The sequence below is a fragment of the Leucopleurus acutus genome, assembly GCF_964270905.1.
Source record: "Leucopleurus acutus genome assembly, chromosome: 5".
NCBI lineage: Eukaryota > Metazoa > Chordata > Mammalia > Artiodactyla > Delphinidae > Leucopleurus > Leucopleurus acutus.
Window position 1 is genome coordinate 81,562,191 of NC_139147.1, and position 23,682 is coordinate 81,585,872.

The window sequence follows — 23,682 nt, forward strand, 5'->3', positions numbered from 1 at the left end:
AAAGCATCATCTAAGAATTTTGGAATACACTGCTGTCGCACTTACGTGGCATCAAGAAGCAAAAACTCAAGAAACGACAAAATTTAAGGAGGTACCCCTGATGGTGGAAAAATCCTTTGCTTCTTGATGCTTCCTAAGGGCATCAGTATCGCAATAGGCTATCACACTGAAATCGATAGTCAGAACCGAGTCCCCAGAGTCATCAAGAAAGGGTCTGTTGTGTGCCACACAATCTAAAGGAGTGAATGGCCTGGTTGAGAAGGTTCCCTCAGTGGTTATGATCGGAACTTCAGAGCTTAAACGATGAGCCTACATTTTCTAGAATTGTGATTTAATAGAAAACTATTCCCTAAAGATGCTAGATTAAGAGATGTAACATATGCAAGTTTTTCTCTTACTTCCACTTCCTCTCTTAAAGTCCATCCCTAATAAATTGCTGTTCATTTTTGTCCTTCATATTTCGTAGTTTTTAGAGAGGGAAGAACTTGACAGTGAGTCACACTTGTAGCCTGGCTGACGCATGCCTCTCCACGCACTCCTGTTAACAGCGTGTTATGTGTGGCAGCGCAAATTCACTTTAGGATCCAAAACTGAGTTTCATAGATGCTTAATGGAACCTTCTTTGACGGACTGAATAATGTACTTCTAATGGTTCCAGTATGGTGTGATTTTTTTGGTTCTGAATCTTAAAAGGGCTTGTTTTCTGCATTTCCCCATGTTTACTATAGGATTTTTTGGCGGGTGGGGGGTTGCTCTTGGTTTTGTTTTTTCTTTTTTACCTTTTATCAAGCTAAAGGAAATTTCCTTCTTTCCCTAGTGTACTGACTTGGCCTCTCACCGTTGTGGCCTCTCCCGTTGCGGAGCACAGGCTCCGGACGCGCAGGCTCAGCGGCCATGGCTCACGGGCCCAGCCGCTCCGTGGCATGTGGGACCTTCCCGGACCGGGGCACGAACCCGTGTCCCCTGCATCGGCAGGCGGACTCTCAAACACTGCACCACCAGGAAAGCCCTTTTTTTTTAGTGCTAGGGAAACATCTTTCAAATCCTGTTTTCTTGAGTGGTGTTTTTTTTGTTTTGTTTTTTTGTTTTGCTGTACGCGGGCCTCTCACTGTTGTGGCCTCTCCTGTTGCGCAGCACAGGCTCCGGACGCGCAGGCTCAGCGGCCATGGCTCACGGGCCCAGCCGCTCCGCGGCATGTGGGATCTTCCCGGACCGGGGCACGAACCCGTGTCCCCTGCATCGGCAGGCGGACTCTCAACCACTGCGCCACCAGGGAAGCCCCTGTACTGACATTTTTTAATATGACTACATACTGAGTCTTATCAAACACTTTTTCTGCCTCTATTGAGAGGATCAAACAAATTTTCTCCTTTAGTTTTTCAATGTTATGAATTACATTGAGTTATGTGAAGCCAACCTCATATACTTGTGATAAGGCAAAATTATTTGTTATGTATTATCATTTATACATTGCTGGGCTAGGTTTTCCAGTATATATTTAGGACTTCTGCATTTGTATTTATGATTGAGAATAATGTATACTTTCTCTTTCTTACATTGTCCTTGTTGGGTTTTAGCATTGAGGTTATACTCACCAAATGAGTAGAGGGTATTCTCCTTTCTACATATTCCAGAATAGCTCGTGTGAATTTGGGGGTTTTCATTCCTTGAATTTTTGGAAGAATTTACCAGTAAAACCATTTGGGCCTGATGTTTTCTTTGTGGGAAGATTTTTTAATTACTGGTTGCTTCAGTGTCTTCACCTTTTATGGTCTTGCTCTGGGGATTCCTATTTAATTGAGTGAATTTAATAAATTATTTTTCTAGGAATTTTTCCGTTTTACGAGTTTTAAAATTAATTGGCATAAAGCTGTTCGTAATGTTCTTTTAACAACCTCTATAGCATCTGTTTATCCATTTTTCATTTTTGATGCTATTTATCTAGACCTTCTTAGTCTTAGCAGATTATATCACTCATCTTTTCAACAAATCAACTCTGGCTTTGCTCATTCTTTCTATTGGATGTTTTCTATTTCATTGATTTGTGCTCCTACTAAAATGTTTTACTCTATTTTCTTTGCTTATTCTGTTTTTTCCAACTTCTTTGGTTGGATGATTTGCTCATTAATTTTTTTAGCTTTCTTTATACTATAACCATATAACCAAATAAAGGTTCTCCTAAGGCTGGGGTTGACCATACATGCAGTTTTTCCTGGGTCACTTATGGTTTATGAAAGTAATTGCTAATAGCTTCCCTTTTCACTCCTCAAAATATCATGGTTGGGACAATCAATTATTTGATCTCCCTTCCCAAGTCCTGCTTTAGCTGTATCCCACAGGGTCTGATTTGTGGCATTTAAAAAATTCAGTTCCAAGTGTTTTCTATTATTTCTTCAATCCTGGAGTTCTTAAAATATATATTTCTTGATTTCCAAACATATGGGAGTTTTCTAGCTGCCTGGACTACATGACTGTTATTTAAATGTCAGAAAGAGGGTATTTTAAAACAATTATAGAAACAATTGTACAAATAGTATAGGCCAATGGCTCTGGAGTTGAACAGACTAACAGCCTAAGATTGAATCCCAGCTCTGCTACTTCCTATCTAAGAATTTTGGAATACACTGCTCTCTCACTTAACGTCTCTCCTATCTGTGTGACCTCAGGCAGGCATTTAACTTTTCTAAGCTTTGGTTTCTTCATCTGAAAATGGGAGAATACTAGATCATTGGGTGAATTAGATGAAGTCACATTGGCACAGGGAAAGTACTCAATAAATGTTTCCATGACAATTTTATTTCAAAAATCACTTTTATGGGGCTTCCCTGGTGGCGCAGTGGTTGAGAGTCCGCCTGCAGATGCAGGTGGGACACGGGTTCGTGCCCCAGTCCGGGAAGATCCCACATGCCGCGGAGCGGCTGGGCCCGTGAGCCATGGCCGCTGAGCCTGCGCGTCCAGAGCCTGTGCTCCGCAACAGGAGAGGCCACAACAGTGAGAGGCCCACGTATCGCAAAAGAAAAAAAAAAATCACTTTTATGTTCCATAAAGAAAACTATCCTAAAGGAATCTTCCTTAAATGATACTAGATACTAGATACTAGATACTACAACGTAAACTTTAGTTGGTTCACTGTTTAATATTAAGTTTTAAAAATGTCAACCTCCCTGTATCCCTAAATCTTTTCATCATTAGACTTACTAATGTTGTACACGTAAAACTAATACTTTCACCATCTAATCTCCTGGTAACATCTTGTATTTACATCACCTTTTTTCTTCCATGTTAGATCTTGAGAAATCAGACAAATATCTAGGCCTTTAAAGGACATATTTTGTTCGTCATCTCTTTATGTTTTACCATAGTTTAGATAGGCCAATTTGAGTTTAAGCAGTGCCAACAGGCCTCACAGAGTCCTGAGAGCTGTGTCAGAGTTCTTTGGTGGGCTTTTTAGGGACAATGTGTGGGTTTTGTTTTGCAGCAGTACCTGGCTTTTGGTATATGTCAGGAAAATCAATATTATGTGAAGTTAGGTGGTACGTTACCAGCCGGAATAAAAGTCAGCATTCTCTTTCTGAGACAGGAGAGTGAGTAGGCAGCTAGGAGACTCTTATTTTGTGTGGAGGAAAGTCTTCTCCCAGTTCCTTAAGATCTTCCCTTACATTTGCATACCTTCTGAATTTAGCTTACTGTGGGGGTCAGGGTGGCATGGGGAGTTGATGGTGACGTTTGAAGGTAACATAAAATCAAGAACTCAGCAGCATGCTGGGCCCTGTCTCACACAGTATCTTATGTAATCTTTACGACAGATCTTTGGGACAAGTAACCCGACTGTCCTTATTTTCCTGATGAGCAAACTGAGGCTCAGAGCATTTACATAACTAACCCAAGTTCACACAGCTAGTAAGGGGTAGAGATTGGATTTCAACCCAATGTGTTCTGACTTCGCAGTCAGAGCCTCTTACCCAGCTATGCTGCCTCTCTATTTTCTATCTTCTCTTAGCTTTAACGGAAATATTAAGTACGTGGTGGTGGTTTCTTAGCCAATTTTCTGTATCATCTCTCGGCTAGCCTCTGAACTGTCACTCTACTTCACTTGGCACCCATAGCCAGCCACTGTGTAGCCTTCGTTGAATCCACACTTTTCTCCTTTTTTCTCTAAGGATTGTGTTTACTCTATGTGTTGGCAGCAGAAACCGAAAAGGAAATGCAGAAAAAGCATCTAACGGTTTTCATAATGTAAACCAAATGTTGGTAGCGTGGGTGAGCTCTTGGGAGGAAAGGCGCTATATAAATCTGACAAATAAATAAATAACTGATTCTTTAAATAAACTGGCACTGAAAAAAGCCTTAATCTGTAACCTATTGAATTTAGGCTTGCTCAGTAGTCAGAAGTCTCCTTTTGCTCACCAACTGTGAGCTCACTATGGTCTGAAATCTGTTGGGATCACGGGGTGAGGGGGTGGTGGAAGGGGGGAGTGGTTATCAGGAGGAAGAAAGAGGTCTGTTAGGAACCAAGCCACCCCTCCATTGAAAATGATTGCCTGCCTCAGTAAACAAGAGGCATCTCTGTCATAGCTGTGCTATGTATACAACACATTCTTAGATACTTCAGAAGGATTGCAGAAAGGGGAAGGGGGTTCAAATGAAGGTCAGTGAGTAAAGTTCACAGAATGTATTTGAGGACAAGAACTGAATTACTTTACTAATCTCTGCAAATAAAAGCCATTATCGGCAGCAAGCTCTGAGAGAATCTTTCTTCCAAATATGTTGGTTTTGTGACCTACCCTTAAGCTCCCCTTTGCCACTCCCGCTCCCTCAAAACAAACTAGGACAAAACAATCCCAGTTATAGAATCTGTTCTGCAGATCCCAGGCCTGTAAGCTTCATGCATCCTTAAAGTTATGCTGGGGGGAGGGGATGAGGGTTGCTGGCTGGTGCCCACCTGGAAGTACCTTTTCCTGAGGGGGCCATAGCAGGCCAACTCTAGAGTTTCATTCTGGAAAGTGAGAAGATGAGCGCTGAGCGGAAGTGCAGTGATTGGGCCTGCCAGCTGCACAGGCTCTGGTTACAGAACTGAGCGGTTTGGTGCCGTCTCAGAGCCATCAAGGAAGTGATTTGTGGAGGTTACTTTGGAAGGTGCTAGGAAGGTTGCAGAGTGGGGAAGGGAGAGAACATGGAAAGTGGGTGCCCTCGTTACTGTTCCTGCTAGCATAAACTTTGGGTACTTTATTTTAAAAAGCCCTAAAGAGTATCTTCACTTTCTTTTCTGCCCACTTCTTCAGAATTTGCGTTAAAAAAAAATCAGGTGCAGCATGCTTCTGGTGCCTGTATTCTAAATGTCAAGCCTAAACCCAAGTTTCAAATTTACACTTCAAAGACCACAGAAGGGTTTCCTTAAATAACAGCCACCTTGAAAATTGCGCTCCTGGTGACAATCCACTGTAATGCATTCAGTGCCCACTGAACCTTACAGAGTTCATAAAACTTGTTTAAATAATTGGCCAGGCAGATTCTGATGCTTTTGGTGTCTGGGAGAAAAGGATAAATATATATAAAATAGTTTGGTGATCTTCATGTTATAAAATGGTCTTGTGGTGCTGCTTTTAGTAAGATAGTAAAGACTCACAGAGTGAGCCATGCTATACCCTGATCTAAACAGTGTTTTATCTGCACACAAATCTCTTCAGTTTAAGATTTTAAGTCTTGATGTTCTAGAAATCTATTGGCCACCTGTTGTCACAGATTGATCCTGATCAAATTCAAATTATTTGATTAAAACTATTAATAGGATCAAACTAAAAGTAGAGAGAAAGACCTTAATATTAAGGGTTACATTGTTGAGTTTTAAAACTTACTTTTTTGATTACTAATGAAGTTAAACTTTTGGTCTATGACCATTTACATCCCTTCTTTAGTGATTTCCCCGTTTATGTTCTTTACCCATTTTTTCTGTTGGCGTGTCCATCTTTTATTGATTTTTTAAAAGCCCTTTATATCAACAGTATTAACATTACTGTATCTGTTAGAGATTTTTCCTCAGTTTGTTTAATTTGGGGCCTTGTTTCTGGTATTTTCTGACTATTATAGATTTTTTTCCCCCCAGTTTATCATTTTTCTTTAGGTTTCTTGTGTTTATTGACTTACAGAAATTTATACAAGGAGATATATCCATATTTATCTTCATGATATCTGATGTTGGTATGATGTATTGACAGATTTTTCCTCACTCCAAGATATGTTTTCACATATATTTACTATCGTGGTTTCACATTGAAATCTTTATATAAAAATTTTGGCATGTGGTATAAAACAGGGATCTTTTTCCCCTCTTATTTGAAATGCTAACCTTAACAAGTAGCATATTCTGGAATATGCTTGACAGTTTGTGACTTCCCGTTGGATTCCTTTGACATGCCTATCTTTCATTCTTTGTATTCCTGTTATTGTGGCTTTATAATATTTGTCAGTCTAATAGATCATTCTTTCTTAATCTTTTAAAGTTTAGAATCATTTTGTCAAGTTGGTTGGGAAGGAATTGCTTTTACAGAATAATTTTCAGTGAGTGAACACCTTCCAGGTTCTAAATATTTTCTTTCATTAGATCGTTGCTTAGAAAATAGTTTTAAGATTTTATTCTTGTATAGCCTACACATTTCCTGATTTTTCCTAGGGATTTTATGGCTTTGATTGCTATTACATATAGGCTTTTTTTTTTTTTTAACTATGTTTTCTAACTGGTTAACTTCTGGTTAAATACTCCTCTGTCTTTAAAAATTAATTCTGTCTACAGGTTAGAAAATGAATGAACCAGTGAACAAACATAACATGTTAGTGATATTTGCAAATAATTGCTTTTATATATTCAGATACGTAATCTGGCCCAACCATACACATAGACTGTGCATGAAATAAAAATTCATGGAAAATAAGATGCTACCATGTCATTCATTGTTTTATTTATTTATTTTTTTGGCCAGTCCCTGACTCAGGAGGTTTGAAATGTGTGATATAATTTTGGGAAGAGGGTAAGATGTCCAGAAATAAGCATTAATAAGTACTTTGCAAATAATTCCATTAATCTGGACTTCTAATCCTCAGTGCTATATCACAGTAGGTATTCATCTTGTTCTTACTTAACAATGTAACTACTACTTTCTTTTTGCAGATTTCAGAGACAACTGTCTGAACCCTGCCACCCCTTCCCTCCGCAGTCAGGAGTTCCTGGAGATAATCGCCCCAATTACCACCGGCAAATGTCAGAACCTATCGTCCCTGCACCCCCCCCACCCCCTCAGGGATTCAAACAAGAATACCATGACCCACTCTATGAACATGGGGTCCCAGGCATGCCGGGCCCCCCAGCACATGGATTCCAGTCACCAATGGGAATCAAGCAGGAGCCCCGGGATTACTGCGTTGATTCAGGTAAGCATAAAATCATGCCGTTCCTTTCTTCAGTCTCTCATTCATCTGTCAGGTTGTTACTGTCTTCTATGTGCAGGGCTTTGGGGAGTAGTTTTATAAAATTTGCCCTCAAAGAACTTAGGAGCTAGTAAAGCTAAGCTTTACAAACATGTCTATGCATAACTGAATACAAAACAAAACAGAAAAGCCATGCAAATGGTAGGGAGAGCAGTAGGCATTCAGAAGTGGTGCACAGTACATCTGAGTCCAAGCCTGAAGATTGCCGCCATCCAGTCTTGGTGATGTCCTTTCTTAAGACCGGTCATCTTTCGAGTCACTGGACACGGGGGATATTATTTCTGCATTTTAGGCCTGCCTCTAGTTTTGTGGCTTTCTTTTTGAATACAGTGACCCATTAAACTCCCAATACAAATATAAGAGAGTCCACATGTAGGATGGGATTCTTTCTATTCTTGAAATGAGTGGTGTTCTGAGAAATCGCCTGGTCTGTCATGGCTGTATAGGGTGCTGGGTACACCATGGAAAGGTTTGTCCTGTTAGTTGCTTCATAGGGGTCACTGCTCTGTTGCAGTACTTTCATCTGGGAAAATTCCTGTGTCCTTCAGCTGTTGCCAGTGTACACAGGGAGAGGTATAACATGTTAGAACACCTATGGTTTGCTTTTGGGTTACCTCTTATCTAGAAACTTAAACGTAAAGAAGTTTAAGCTGGCCTTGGGAGTCCTCTCCACCCTCACCCGAACACTCATTCACTGACTACATATCTTATAGGCCAGGCTTATTAAATGAGATCATTATGGGAAAGGAGAGTGGGAATTTTGCAGCTTGCACATTTAGAAACTCTTTCCTCTTCTTCATTTACCCTTATTTTAAAAATGACACTTTTTTGCTCCTTTTTTTTTGCAGTTGGTGCTAAAGGAATGTGAGGGTGGTGGGTCAGTTATCAACCTTTCCTGTGCGTGCTTTCCTTGAAGATCCTGGGGAGGGGGTGGGGCAGTATGTACTCAGTGGCTTTTGCAAATGGAATAGGATATAGAATTTTCTCTCGGCCTTCTGAGATAATACATAGATTGCTCAATTCAGGCAGAAATTGGTTATGGGAAAGGCTGGGGAGGTAGGCAGAAGGGAGACATCTGTTGCTTTATGATGGAAAAATTACCAAGTATAGGTATCGATAGCTTATAAAATGTCCACTCGCATTCCTCCTGAAGGCTCTGATGTATTTTTCTCAGGAGCAGGCATGACCAGCAGCATTTCCCCTTTGGGACTGACATTTTAATCGGTCCTATGAGTCTTTCACCCCATCCCACTCCCTTAAAGCAAGACACCCAGCAGATGTTACCGTATCTACAATGCTTTGATCTGAGAGGTGTTCCCAGGGTGAAGCCTCATCCCACATGGGCACAGCTCAGCTCACTGTCTTTTGTCTCGATGGACACCTTGAGAACATGGTGTCTGAAGAAGAGATCGCTTCAGCATGGGTTCCATTCTAACAGTAATAACGTGGGAGAAATGTGCTTTGCCAAGCTGCAGTTCCGCACTCCTGCCCGTTCTTGTCCTAGCTTCACCACTTCCCATCCCCTCATCTCTTCGACCTAAAAATACCCTCACTTCTCGGAGCAGAAATGGATATGACCATCAGCGGTAAAGGAGAGCAAACTGGGAAAGCTCTAAAGTGACCTTCCTGCCCCTCCAAACCCCGAAGCCCCTGAGTCAGGACAGGCAGAAGGCCACGTTGGCCTTTTGAAAGCCATTTTCTTTTTCTGTCATTAACTCTCTCACGAGGTTTGACGTTAACTAGTTTCTAAAAGGAGCAAGTTATGAGAGTATTTTTTCCTCCCAGTTCTCCTGATTGCGAGTCGAGTCCTCCATTCAGATGGTGGGACATAGTGTTTCCCACGCTGCTTACTAGAGTGGTACCCCTTTTCCAAAACAAGGCCAAAAAGACATGACCTTGGAGCAGGAGAAGGTTTAGGGGCTTTCCTGCAGTGCTGCAGTTGGACCGATGTGCTGATTCAGCTGCAGAGACTGACAGGAGTGTGTGTGTCTGTTTCTCTTTCAGAAGTGCCTAACTGCCAGTCATCCTACATGAGAGGGGGCTACTTCTCCAGTAGCCATGAAGGTAAGTAAAAAATAATAATATTTTAAAAATAATAATATTTAAAAATATTTAAATAATAATATTTTAAAAATAATAATATTCAAGGAAGCTTAAAGTTGCACAGTTTCCGGGCTAAGATGTGAGATCGTAGTTTAAACCTTCCTTAGCTCGTGAACGCGAGAGTTCACTTATCGTGATCCCCAGCTATCTCGCACACAGGGTGTGAGGCATGCTCTTGATCTTTGAGGGCTGCCATCCTTTTCCATAGTAACGACCGTAACTTTTAAGAGGAAAACACGAACCATCTGGTTTCTACCCTTCCATACAAGGAGGTTATGTATACATAGCTGTAGATAACACTATCACCTAAACTGGCACTTAGGAACTATGTCACGACTTGAGATGGTACCTTCAAGAGTTCTCTTCTGAACGCTGAAACAGGGAAGGATTTCTTTCTTAGAACACGTTCCCCAGAAGTATGTCCTGTTTTCTGTCCTATACGTCTCTCCATAAATACCTAGAGCAGTGTGATTCCCCAAACCTACAGCATCAGTCAGCTTCACCTGGGACTTGTTAGAAAAGCAGATTCTCAGGGCCCACCTGCTGAATCAGAGTCTCCAGGGGAGGGGCCCAGCACTGTGTTCCAACAAGCCCTCCAGGCAATTGTGACGCACACTGACCTGAGAACTACGACTGCAGAGTCATGAGGCTCAGCTTTGGCTGCACATTAGAATCCCCTGGGGAACTGTTAAAACTTCTGGTGTCCAGGCTTCACCCAGAGCAATTAAATCAGAAATTCTCAGGTAGGACTCAGGCGTTAGTAGTTTGTAAAGCTTCCTGGGTGATTCTCATGTGTCCCAGGGTGACAACCACTGTTCTAGAGTTTTAGAGAAAGGTTGAAAGAGCCGGTAAGATAGCACTGTGAAGCATTGGCTGGTTATTGTGAGTGATTGGTTCACAAGAGTGGTCTCTATGGGTGGCTGCCTCCCACTGACTTGGTTAGAGGGGAGACCCAGTGTGGCTGCCACGGGCACCCGGTGATATTCCGAGTGTCCAGCCCTGGGAAGGAAGGGCAGTCTACTGGACCTCTGGCCGTGATCGGCACAGCTGTGTGGGGCTCTCTTCCAGGTTCCCGAATGTTTCTATAGCAGCAGTTGATGTCTGCAGCAGGCGAACTAGAAGGGAGTGAGGGAAGAGAGGGAGGAAAACACTTTGCCTGATTACAACATTTAGAAAGGAGCATGCTCTTAAAGGAAATATTTTTAGTAAGGCATCGGGCTGCTTACTACACACAGAATATCTGCGAGCTTGTGTTTTTCCCCCACTTCTTCCCTGACCCCATACACATTGAAGAAATTAGTTTCAAAGAGATCTGCATTCTTAATTGCTCTCAATTACCCTGACATGGTTTTTCTCTCCTCCTTATACGGGCTTGACCACAGATGCCCATGAAATAGTGAGACAAGTGTTTCTGATTGGCATCTGTGATTACTAAGACAGCCGTCCTGCCTTAGCGTTCACCTGGAATCTTTGCATACTGTTTTGAATCTTTCATTTCCACTTTGTCCCTCAAACAGGTTCTTCCTTCCTGCCACCTTTATTTGAGTGATTAGATGGTTGTGGCCACAACTGATGTAACTGCTGTGCAAATTCAACTGACTTAAATTTCACTTAAACCAACAGCACCTTCCAGATGTTTTAGAGAACCACACGTGGCAATGACTAGAAACCACAAAGTACACCAAAACAATACTCATGGGCAGGGCTTCATCTGATTAGTTTGAAAAACCAAACCTAGAATTTAATCTGGATTTACATTTTTTCCCTATATACTGTGAACTGTGAATGTATTTTCTTTACCTTAGAGGAAGAAAAGCTCTAAAAATAAAATGGCAATTTTGACAGGTGTATAAACTTTGTAGTTTATTTATAATGACTTTATAATAAGGCTGTTAAAACATCACTGGAATAGCAAAATCCATGTGGAAAGTCAGGAAATACATAGCTTCCTGGTAGCCAAGGCAAAAAGCATGAAGCATGATGGATTATGTAATTCTTGTTAATATAAAGTATAATAGTTTGTCATAAGTCAGTTTCCTAGTACCAACTTGGAAAATAAATTATAGGAGTCCCTGAATCCCTAACTTAAAAGTTAGTATTGCATTCTTAAATCTTTTAATGGAAACTATAGATTCCCTCATATTTATTCAAATATTTATTGAGCACTTATGTACCAGGTGCTATAAGGAGGCTAAGATATTCAGGATATGTCCTTTTACTAAAGGAATTTAGAATCCATGACAGAATATAAGAAAAAGCTCTCACATTATCCAGTTAATCTTTTAATAGCACTTATCACAATGTACAAGTACTTACTGTCTTAATTTCTTATAATTATCATGTATTGCACACTTACGTACCAGGAGCTATTCTTAGCTCTCTATTGTAAAGATAAATCGGTCAATGGAACAGAATATGTATCAACTCATTAAATTCTCACAAGCCTAAAAGGTGGGAATTATTATCTTCCCCAGTCTTCAGATGAGGAAATTAACTTGAGAGAAATTAATTAACTTGTTCAAGGTCACACAGTTAACCTAGGTCTATCAGTCTGGCTCCAGGGCCCACACTTTCCACACTACACCATGTCTCTTTTTTCCCTACTTTGTTGTCTGTCCCCACCAGTTGGGATGCAAGCTCCACGAGAGCAAGCCCGGAGTGTGTATTCTTCTATCTACCCCCTTCTAGCACAGTGCCTGGCATAAATATTTATTAGATTAAATACTAAATAAAATATACTTCCTTTGTAGTTAAGCAGAGAAATAATGCTTGGGGCTGAGGAAACAAAAATGAATAATACAGAACCTTAAAACAGTCTGTTTCCTCCAGGTTGTGCAGTGTTTTCCCAACCCCAGGCCTCTTTAAAATTGTGGTGATCCTGCCAAGGAGAACTTCACCCGGGCTGATTGTGAAGAAAAAGAACAGATTCTTTCTTGGCACCTTTACTCAGGGATTTTAAATCAGAGCAAATCCCTCTCAAAATCTAATGCTAGCCCTTCACTGCAGAGCAACCTCCTCTGCCCTCCCCCTACCACGTACCTGATACTCATACGCCTGGACCCCACACCAGACGACTGATCAGAGAACCAAGCACAGGGAGTACCACTGAGCAGACAGGAGCTCCTGGTGCTGCTTCCTCTTGAGACGTGTGCGGGTAGAGGAGAGTACGCTGGAGCACTCGCCCCCTGGAACAGGCTGGACCGCAGCCAAGGGTGTGGTCCCATCACACCTGTCTACTAACTGGCTTTGGCTTGAGCCGCTGGCCTTGTCAGGGTGCCTGGCGACCTGGTGGTCAGCGTTGAATGCATATGAAGGGTTGGTGGGTTTAGGATGCCAGGCCATCCTTCTCCTTGACACCTTCCACTTTTTGCCCTGCCTTCCTTTCATTTCCACTTACATGTGTTGTTGGACCAGTCAGTTCCCCTTTGTTTTCTTGTCTATACAGTGAATAAGTTTTATTGACAGAAAGTCTCTTCAGATTCCTTCCACAGTGTCTGGAGGTGATAATACCTCCAACTTTTTGAAATTATTGCTTGTCACAGTCCTCCACAGGCCCAAGCCTTTACTCATTTGGCATTGTTCTCTACCCTCCAGGCTTTTTCATGACTGAGTGAGGTATGTGGGCAGCCTAGACAAGCAGTAAGAAAGGTTGAAATTAATATTTGCTAAAAGGAAAACGGCTAGACCACGTATAGATCAACCAAATCCACCCGATAAGGCCAACTGAAATAGATGAGATGTCTTTTCAGATACAAAGGCTTAGTCACGGACACACTGATCCATGCAGACCTTGTAAGCAAGATGCAAAGGAACGTACAGGTGACTCAGTGCCTCCCTACAGTCTCAGCTCTGATAGCAGGAACTGATGCTCCTTTGACTGAAGCGCAGGTGATTGCATCAGAACAGAACGCCTAAGTCCTGGTGAAGTTGAAGTTCCCTCCAAAATTCAGTCTGGCATAGATAGAGCAGTTCATCAGGCTGAGGACCTGAAATGGTAGAATCCTATTTTAGTCCTTAAATCCAGAGTTTTCAGAGAACACAGTTTGTTAAGCAACATGTTCTTTCTAAATTCTTCTTCAGGTTTTTCATATGAGAAGGATCCCCGGTTGTACTTTGACGACACCTGTGTTGTTCCTGAGAGACTGGAAGGTAAGTAGCCACATCCAGTTTGTTGGAAAGCTGGAAGGTTCAAGATGTCAGAGTACGTTCATCAGTCCTGATGCCAAATTAGTGTTTGCCCAAATCAGCCGAGAAACTTGAGACTAAAGTACCACATATGTGTCTTTGTCTCAAACAGGCAAAGTCAAACAAGAGCCCACCATGTATCGGGAGGGGCCTCCTTACCAGAGGCGAGGTTCCCTTCAGCTGTGGCAGTTCCTGGTTACCCTTCTTGACGACCCAGCCAATGCCCACTTCATTGCCTGGACAGGCCGAGGCATGGAGTTCAAGCTGATAGAACCGGAGGAGGTAAGCGCTGGAAGCTGGGATCAGGTGATTTGATTTGATGATGTTTGTTCCTGTTCTCCATTGAGCCTTTTTACGGTGTTAAATACGCTCTTCCTTCTCGTTCAGATTCTAGCCTGGCCAATGGGCTTGGCAGTGCCTTTTCTATTAATAGGACAACTTACAATTCACAGACAAGGCAGAGTTCTCCACTGCAGAATATATAAAATGTATTAGTAACACTTCTGCAAACTCTGGGGAGGGAGGCCATAAAGACTTACATTCTAACAGGGTCTGCTCTCTCTGTTGGAAAGTCTTTTTCAAGTGTTCTTTCAGTGATACCAACTTGTTTTGGTGTCCACCCTCATATGTCATAGCCTATACCAGAGGTTACATGAACAGGTTTTAAGACATTTTGGTAATATATTATAGGTTGCAACTACCCCACTGTGTATTTCAAATGGCTCTAACCTAGAGAAATAAAATTATCAGAGATGGGTCAATCTTAGGAAGTTAGATTTTTTTTTTTTTAAATGTAGTATCACAGTGGTTGAGAGAGGACACAAACCTTCATTATTTTGTTAATAGAACGAAGAAACATTGTTACTGTCTGTTTGCCCAGACTCTTGACAGAAAGGCCAATGGACAGAACCAATACCATTTCTTCAAAAGGGGAGAACATCATGGAACTCCTCCTTTCCTGAATATTGCAAAGTAAATTAAATCAGGCTCTGAGTTTGGCATATTTCAAAAGAGGTTGTTTTATGTTTGTTTGTTTTGGTTTTATGGCCACGCCACATGGCTTATGGGATCGTAGTTCCCTCAGCAGTGAGAGCTCGGAATCCTAACCCCTGGACCGCCAGGGAATTCCCAAAGGGGTTGATTTGATTTCTATTTGATTTAAAATCTAGAGAGATTATAAATAGAAAAGAAATAACTTCCCTGAAAATACGACATATGCTTCTTTTGGTAGCATATACTTAGGTGTTACATATTAAACCAGCAGAGCAAAATGTATCTTTGGGTTGGGTGTGATTGGAATGGGACCAATGCTCTCGGAAGGAGTTTGAACAGGGACTGCAGTTGTAGATGTTGTTCCGTCAATTCCAGGGCTCACTTTAGCACACCAGGGGGACAGGTGGGTATGGGGGTTAACAGCAGGAGATTTGGAAGAAGAAAGTAGCCTGAAAGTTAAGATGAGCAAAGGAGAATGTGTGGATTGGAGACTTAAGGAGAATCCTGACTGAGAGGAGAGGAAGGCAGGCTTCATTAAAGGCAGTTAGAGAAGATAATGTATGGTGTTCCCGATCTTGCATCATTCACAAAAAAATAGAAATATGTCAACACCTCATATTGTAAACGGTTTCTGTTAAGAGTCAGTCTACCTTCAAAGCCAGAGTTTGGTACTGCCGTGTTTTCCTAAGGGTGTCTTTTTGGCTAAGTCGTGTTTAGAAGTGGAGCTGTGTTTGTGGCTTCCAGCCACACTGGAGAGCATCCGCCCTGCATTCTTTTCCTCATAACGTGGCCTGGTTTATGTGAGGCTTGAGGAAAGCATGTCGCCCAGACTCACTAAGGCTTTTCGAAAGTCAGTCTGTCATGTGGGCAGCCCTTATTGATTTATCTCATTGCAGACAGGAGCTTTTATTACTTTATTGCCACTGCCTCTGGCCTAAGCACAGGCTGTAGAGCTGCAGGTAAACCTGGTTATGACCCTTTGTAAAGCTGTTATTGAATCTGCTGCTCTCCTACCAGTGGTAAAGAAAATGATGAACAGATGGCCAAGGGCCCCGGCTTTCTTAATAACGAAGCTAATACTAAGCCAGAATGCTCACAGAAATGCCAAGCAGCCAAGTCACAGGGGAGGCCTGTGGTGGCCTGGAGCCTCCCTCAGCTGGTTGCACAGCTTTGTTTCTTCAGGAAGTACTTCTTTCCGCCGCACCTTGAAATCCCCGAGCATTCCATGAACTCCGAATATTCCATTCTCTTAACCCAGGATCAGCTCTGTTCCACGTGTGCACTCTGGCCTCGGGACATGCAGCATTTGAATTTTTTCGCTCTCTAATCCTTGTATAACTTGGAGGGCCCTACTCTTGTTACTGTCAGGAAGATACCAACTCCTCGGAAAAGCTGTAAGAAGTTGTCATGGGGGAAGCTTGAAGGGTGAAGCGGAGGAGGAAGCTGTTTGGGCCGTAATTGTAGGCAGCTGTGTGGCTGAGTAGTGCACTCTGGGTAATTATCCATAATATCCATTACACTGTGCATGGAAATTGTGGTTTTGGAACTGCTTTTGGCAGGCCTCCTAATCAAATGTCTTTTGATTGTCATCCAGCTTAGCACCCTCTCAATTATGACTGACTCGGCTTTAATCTGGAGCCATTTTAACTGTGAATCTGCATTAATGAATATTTTGGGGGGTAGGGTTGTTTGTTGAACATGTGGCGGATAACTGATGCCGTGGGGAGGTTTAAAAGGACGGGCTGCTAGAAAGAGCCGCTCCCTGCGCTGCGGCTGCTCTCTCTTAAAAAGGGAGGAAGAGACGTGAGGTTTTCTTGTTTGTTTGTTTTTAAAACTCCTTCGGCCTCCGTCCTCAAGATGCATGCTATCAAAGTAACGAATGTGAAAGACGAAAGAAAGGAGGAGCTGGTAGCAAGCTATTGCCTGCTCCCCTCCCCCCAGAAATGGGACAGCCCTAATTCCCAGCTGCTCTGCAGTTGTGCTGCATCATGATTACTGCAGAAGGAGCAGCCCTGGTGAGGGCTACTGAATCAGAGGGCCCTGGCCCAAGAGGATGAGTCAGTAACTATGGCTACCAGAGCTGCTTTGAAGTCTGTGCATATATAAAACCTCTCTCCAGCAAGCTACTGCATATGCACGCGACAGCAAAGAGAGGTCACGGCTGAAGTTGAAAAATATTCACGAATTGTTTTCCACCACTGACTATAGTAAAATGATGAGGCTGGGCTTCTTTTAAGGGTCCCTGCATCACTTGTGTCTGACAGCAGTTCAAGTACAGTTCCATGGTGTCATTTCTTCTGAACAGGTAAAAGGACACGTATTGACTTAGGTTCTTTCTTACCCCTATTTCTGTTGGTTTAAAAATAGAAATTGGTTAAAAAAAGAAGTTGGTTAAAAATTGAAATTGGTTAAAAACTGGTTAAAAATAGAAATTGATTAAAAATTGGTTTTATCTTCTTGGGACTTCCCTGGCGGTCCAGTAGTTAAGACTCCACGCTTCCACTGCAGGGGACACCATTTGATCCCTGGTCGGGGAACTAAGATCCTGCATGCTGCTTGGTGCAGCCAAAAATAATAATAGTAAAATAAAGTGTTTGTCTTCTTTAACCAGGGGATGTATTTTTGTTTCATTTTGTCTTTTGGGCCATGTCAAAGAGTTGAACGGGTGCAATGTGGAGAAAGGGGGAGAGCCAGGGATAATCGTGTGTGCCGTGGGGCACAAAGCAAACGAATGGAAATTTAACTTTCACACAGTGTCTTGCAAGGCAGAGTGGAATCGTGGCTATTGAATTACTGTAATATAATTAGGACAGATGCATTCTTCCTTACCAGATTATTTTTGGTATTTATTAAAGGTCATCTTAGAATCCTGAATTCAGAAGATGTTGTTTTCATTCTGCCCCAAATACTTTTAAAGAATACTTCAAGTGAAATGTGGTTTTATGATCCACCTTTTCCACTTGCAGTCTCCCTACTTCTCATTCCATGTTTGTCATCTTTTTTTTTTTTTAATAAAAAGGAATGTAGTTATTTTGGTTTTTTAAGTTTCTAAAACTGACCCAAAATGTTCAAAACATGATCCCTGGTTTGCATACATTTAAAGACCTCATGTTTCCAAGGTTATTCTTCTCTTACCTCGACAGTCATCCTTATAAGTAGGATTTGGGATGTTGAGATACTTGAGAACAGAAATTGCTTGGCTGTCCTGCTGAACTCCACTGGGAAGTTTTCTTGCTATAAGGTCTCTTTGCCCAAACCTCCAATTACATCCCCCCATCACTGCACCTCAGAGGTGGACCAAGTTGGATATAATGCACTTCAGAACTGTTTGGGAAGCCCTGTTAATTTTTCATTAAGTGGATAATGGTGCTACATGTTTTAATGTCCATTCTGCAAGTCTGCTGGGAGCAGGGGATTGGATGGCAGCAGGCTGAAATGATCCGATTCCCCTTTACTCCATGAGCTGCTATAAGTAAACATCTACCAGCCCCTCTCCAATCTTATTAGAATTGAACTTTTGCTCTGCTGGCCCATTAGCAACTCACCAGTGTGTTTCTAATGTTTCAGGAATGACCATTCTAATTATTCCTTATTGACTGCTACAGAAACCATAGCACTTAATGGCAACATGCTAATGGTCTATGGGTATTGGTCGATAATTCATATGTGGAGAAACAGTAGAGAGCCTGCTTCCTCTGGGACGCTAGCCGAGCCGTCTGCAATCTTAAAGTGCTAGGATTTTTCCACCTCTAGGTCTCACCTCTTAGCATTTGACTGAATCATCACCTTTGCTAAATGTTTGGTCTTGAGGGAATTCAGTGCTTTTCCTTCCAGGTCAGAGAAATGGGTCACTGACCAAAGCAGTCAGATTCTAGAACTGGCTCTCCTGGGATTGGGAGAAAACCACTAAGCCCAGGGAATGAGTTTCCATGGCTTTCCTGTCTCTTCAGGTCGCTCGGCGTTGGGGCATTCAGAAGAACCGGCCAGCCATGAACTACGACAAGCTCAGCCGATCTCTACGCTATTACTATGAAAAGGGCATCATGCAGAAGGTGAGCGATTACTGGAGACGCTTAGACCACTCTGACCACTCTCGAAGAAAATGTCAAGGGCTTCTGAAATAAAACTGTATGTGATGACTGGGAGGGCATGTTAGCCTCGTAAGTAATTCTGTGATAGGAAAAACATCTTGGAAAAACTTAAATGAGATAATGAGTTAAATGAGTTAATGAGATAATGAGTTAAATGAGATAATAAGGAGCACCTTTAATGCTGCTGGGTACATGAAAGCCAAAGGTTGTGTACGGAAGACACTGTAGGAAAATTAGGCTCCTCTGCTTTAAACTGTCTCTACTTACAAAAACATCCAGACATTTAGGCCAACTATTATATCCATAAAGGAGCAAGTGAGGGAATCTACTTGAAGGTCTCCCCTCCCATGAGAGCTTAGGCGAAGTCTTTAGTTGAAACACCGAGACCTCCAACTATGTTGGTTTAACACTCCCAAAAGTGTTAGGGCAGTAAAAAAAAATCTTACTTCTCTTTTAGAACCTTAGAAACTGGAACTCAAGTTAAAAACCCAAGGTTTGCAAAATGGCAGAATCACCTGGTAGCAGGTAGCAGAAAAAAGGCTGAAGTGTCATTTTGAGGAAGCCAGTGCAAAACCCTTATTGCGATAGGTGGTGAAGAGCCACAATCTTAAACTCCTGTGGATAGGCAGAAGATGAGAATGGAGAATCTTTGATTGGTTTTTCTTAGCCATCAGATTTTATACTGTACTGTTGCCCAGATTCTAGCATTTACACATTTAAGCAGTCTACATGATAGATGCCAAGATGCACTCAGAAGTATGTGGTCATTGCTGCTGAGAACTTGTCTACGCTGAAGCCAGGCTTATCTTTCTCAGAGGCAGGTGGTAATATGACCCCATATTCCTCTCATCTCCTTAAAAATTATTAAAACAGCTTTTCATGGATGGTCTTCTGGATAAGATCCAGACTTTTTAATGCTTCATACAGGCTCAAGGCACCATTAAACCCTCATTTCCTCACTTGTACTTGGCTGCTTTCACTAGCATAGCCATCTTTCTCTTAATATATTTGTTTACCGAACAATACATATCACATTCATGTAAGTTATCAAGCATACTATAAAATGAAAAAATACCTATTAAACTACCGTCCTACCTAAGAACACTCCTAACGCCTTCATTGCCTGGCCAGCCCCTACTTGTTTTCTCAGTAAATCACCTCTTTACTCCAAGAGTCTGAAGTTCTCAGGCTGAGTTACATGGTCCCTCTTCTGCTTCTGAGAGCACCTGGGCTCATCTCCATCACTTCCCCTACTGTCTGTATTGTAAGTTACTCCCCGGCTTGTCAGTATCTGCTACAGGAGTATCAGCTCCTTTGGGGCAGGAATGAGGGTTTGACTTCAGTGCTTGTCACAGAGTGAATAGATACTCTAGGATGTATCTAGAGTACACCCAACTTCCCCCCTTTTTTAAAGGGGTTAAATTCAGTGGGGTTTTAATATGTGCACAGAGTAGTGCAGCCGTCACCACAATCAGTTTTAGAACATTTTATCACCTTAAAAAGAAACTCTGAACCCATTATCAGTCACTGCCTTTTCCCCCTCAAACTTCACACACACTCTCTCCCCTTTTAGTTTTAACATTATCGGGTAGAATCCTAAACTCAGGAAGGAGGGCCATTACTCCTTTGCTGTTCCCAACTCCAGATCCAGTCTGAGGGAATGTAATCAAGACACAGTTAACTTGAACTAATGGCAACGAGTTTTCCCTATGAACTTGTTCCTACGTTTTCTAAGGAAGTAGGAGAGAATTTTCTGAGAATAAAACAGGCAAAAAGTACAGGAAGGCACAGGAATGAGACTTGGGGGGCTCAGATTCAGCACTGCATTTATGCTTTAAGGAAAGTCAACCTTCCAAAGCCTGTTTCCAGTAAAAATGTAGATAATAGTCCCTAATCTAATCTCAAAGGGTAATATATGTGAAAACATTCTAGAAATAGTAATGTGCTGTCCAGTGTAAGAGATCATTGTTATATTTATTACATGACCCATGAGTAAATGAGAACTAAATGAAAGAGGAGTGGTAGCATGCCCGTCTGGGGAGGGACTTAGAAAAGCAGTCGTCCCATACCCTCGGGTTTTGAAAGGGAAGATTGAGGTTGAGAGGTTGAGACTTGTTAGCGACTGAGCCAAGGCTGGGAGCCATCCACTCCTGGCTTATGAGCTGGTATCATTGCCACTGTGTCCTCCTGCTTCCCTCTTCCACATACATGAGCTGACTCTTGGGCCGGGGAAGGAGAGATTTAACAACCCAAAGAGGGATGATTGATTGTATACATCTGCCACCCTTAATCAAGACCATTTGGTTCTTGTAATATTATAATGCATAAAATTCATATAAAGGTAGTCATCAGTTCCTTCAGTGTAGCAGAACCATGGAATGAGCAATGTAAAACTGCAGGTAAGCCAAAACACAGTTCTGTTTGGTTTTGGAACAAACTTAAAATTCCCACACAGCTCTCTGAATTCCTAACCCTTCAGAGCAAAGCTGTCCTGGGAAGACTGTAAACTTTGGAGGGAACTGAACACATGGTCTGACTCCTGCATCTTTCAATCCTTATATCTTCTTGTAATATCAGGCACCAACCTCAGCATAACCATTGTTTCTAGGCTGTGAGTATAACACAGTGAGGATTTTCTTTTAAAAGAACCTAATATGAGTTTGAAATTCAGATATTCTTTTCAACTGCTAAGCTGTGGTGTCAGCAAAACACTTGGCAGGTAACAGGTTCCCACAGTTTATCAAAATAAATCTGAATGATTTGGATAATCAGCTACCAATGAGCCTCTTGGTCCCTGGCTCCCTGAGAGCTTGGTGACTTACAAATAGCTCATTCTTCCCTTGGTGCCCTGGCCCCGGCCCACGCCCTGTTCCAGCTGGGCCTCATAAGGTGTGTTTTCTCTCTTCAGGTGGCTGGGGAACGATACGTCTACAAGTTTGTCTGCGACCCCGATGCCCTTTTCTCCATGGCCTTCCCCGACAACCAACGTCCGTTCCTGAAAGCGGAGTCTGAGTGCCACCTCAGCGAGGAGGACACCCTGCCACTGACCCACTTTGAAGACAACCCTGCTTACCTCCTGGATGTGGACCGCTGCAGCAGCCTCCCCTATGCCGAAGGCTTTGCTTACTAAGTTTCCGAGCGGCTGAGCGGCCAAACCCTAGAGCTAGCAGTTCCCATTCAGGCAAACGAGGGCAGTGGTTTTGTTTGTGTTTCTGGCTGTTCCCAAAGCTTGCCCTTTGAGTATTATCTGGAGAACCCAAGCTGTCTCTGGATCGGCACCCTTAAAGACAGATACCTTGGCGGGGGAGTGGGAACAGGGAGGGGCAGAAAACCACCAAAAGGCTGGTGCCTCAGCTCTGAACCTGACAAGGTTTCTGGGAAAGCAATTGAAATGGAGCCTCCTTCCCATGGACAATATATGCAAAGCAATACCTTGTTCAGGTTAGTACCCACAAACCAGGACAGAGTGTGTGACAATCTGCATTGATCATGGACTACTAAATGCCTTTACGTAGAAGGGCTCTGATTTGCACAATTTATTGAAAAAGATGTCACAAACCCATAGAAGAGGAGGTAGGCAAAGTTGGGGAGGCTCAAACCATGAAGGGTTACAAATATATCTTAAAACTCAGAGAGCTCTTCCAGCTTAATCTGAAATGTTTCCTCTTGGTCTGGAAAGAAGGGGAAAAAGGATGAACAGCTGTTACCCACTCCATGGTTCTCAAATAATAAACCATTGCTACCCTTGGGAACCTTCTGGCCATGTGGTCACCAAGTAGAGCAGGCCCCCTTTCTCTTCCCAGTCACATGGCTGTGTGTGTGGATGGCTTTAATTTTAGGAGAAGGGTGATTAACACTTTTGACAGTATTTTGTTTTGCTTTGATTCGGGGGATTGTTTTGTTTTGGTGGTTGTTTTGGAAAAACAGTTTATAAACTGATTTTTGTAGTTTTGGTATTTAAAGCAAAAAAAAACAAACCTTTTGGTAACTGCACTGTGCCCTTTAAACAGGGCGGTGCCAACTTATGAAGACGCTGCAGCTTGAAAGGGGCTTTGCTGGGGGCGTCCCCTTAGCCGAGTACAAGCCCTCTTTTATTGCCTGCTTTGTGCTTTCTGCACCAGACAGCCTGATGGAACATTTGCACCTGAGTTGTACATTTTTGAGGTGTGCAGGGCAGCCTGGACACACCGTTTAGATTCTATGTGTATAGTCCCCCATGTTCCCTCACATGCCCTCTCTGGAAAGCATATGTACATAATACATGTCATGTCCATTTGAAACCTGGTCACCTGGTGAAAACCCTAGGTAGGGATTCTTCCCTGGGCATGACTGATGACAATTTCCATTTCAGTTTGTTTTGTTTTCCTTTTTCTTTAATTTTTGGACTTTAAACCCTGCATATGATTCAATAGGGTTTGAGACTTCTGTGCGACACTGACAGGTAAAGCAGTACTAGCATCTTAGTTTCCTGCCACTTTAAAAAAGGTTTTCTCCGATTGCTGTATTATATTGGGAAAGTTTTAAATAACCCAGCTAAAGCTATATGAAAGTTAAGCTCAAAGTAGTGGAAAAAGAATTAGAAAGTGGTAGCACCTTGCTGCCTGCTGATAGGATTCTGTGCTTCCCCTGACACCTAGCACACAAAGAATTGACTATGCTACTCTTCATATGCGAAGGACAGTGCTTTGAGTTGTTTTTCTATTGATGGAACCGGTCTGTAGTCTCAAACAGTCCCCCTGGTGACCAGGAGCACACTTGTGAAGAGGGTCACAGAGATAAGGGGTGCATTTTATAGCTATGGAAAGACAAGATTTTCCTCTCTTGGAAG

General features: G+C 42.4%; 1 protein-coding gene and 1 long non-coding RNA gene across 2 annotated transcripts in view; one reads left to right on the forward strand and one right to left on the reverse strand.

Moving 5' to 3' along the window:
• Window positions 1-21,984, forward strand: part of ETV5 (ETS variant transcription factor 5) — a gene marked incomplete at its 3' end in the record, with an annotated part of 54,488 nt that extends 32,504 nt beyond the window's left edge. Inside the window, exons 8-13 of the mRNA XM_082839444.1 lie at window positions 7,166-7,425; window positions 9,487-9,546; window positions 13,666-13,734; window positions 13,883-14,052; window positions 18,714-18,815; window positions 21,763-21,984. Coding sequence (XP_082695570.1) covers window positions 7,166-7,425; window positions 9,487-9,546; window positions 13,666-13,734; window positions 13,883-14,052; window positions 18,714-18,815; window positions 21,763-21,984 — 883 coding nt within the window. The remainder of the gene's footprint in view (window positions 1-7,165; window positions 7,426-9,486; window positions 9,547-13,665; window positions 13,735-13,882; window positions 14,053-18,713; window positions 18,816-21,762) is intronic.
• The window catches only part of LOC309962629, a 742,666-nt gene that overhangs the window by 443,753 nt on the left and 275,231 nt on the right, over window positions 1-23,682 (reverse strand). The window lies entirely within an intron of this gene.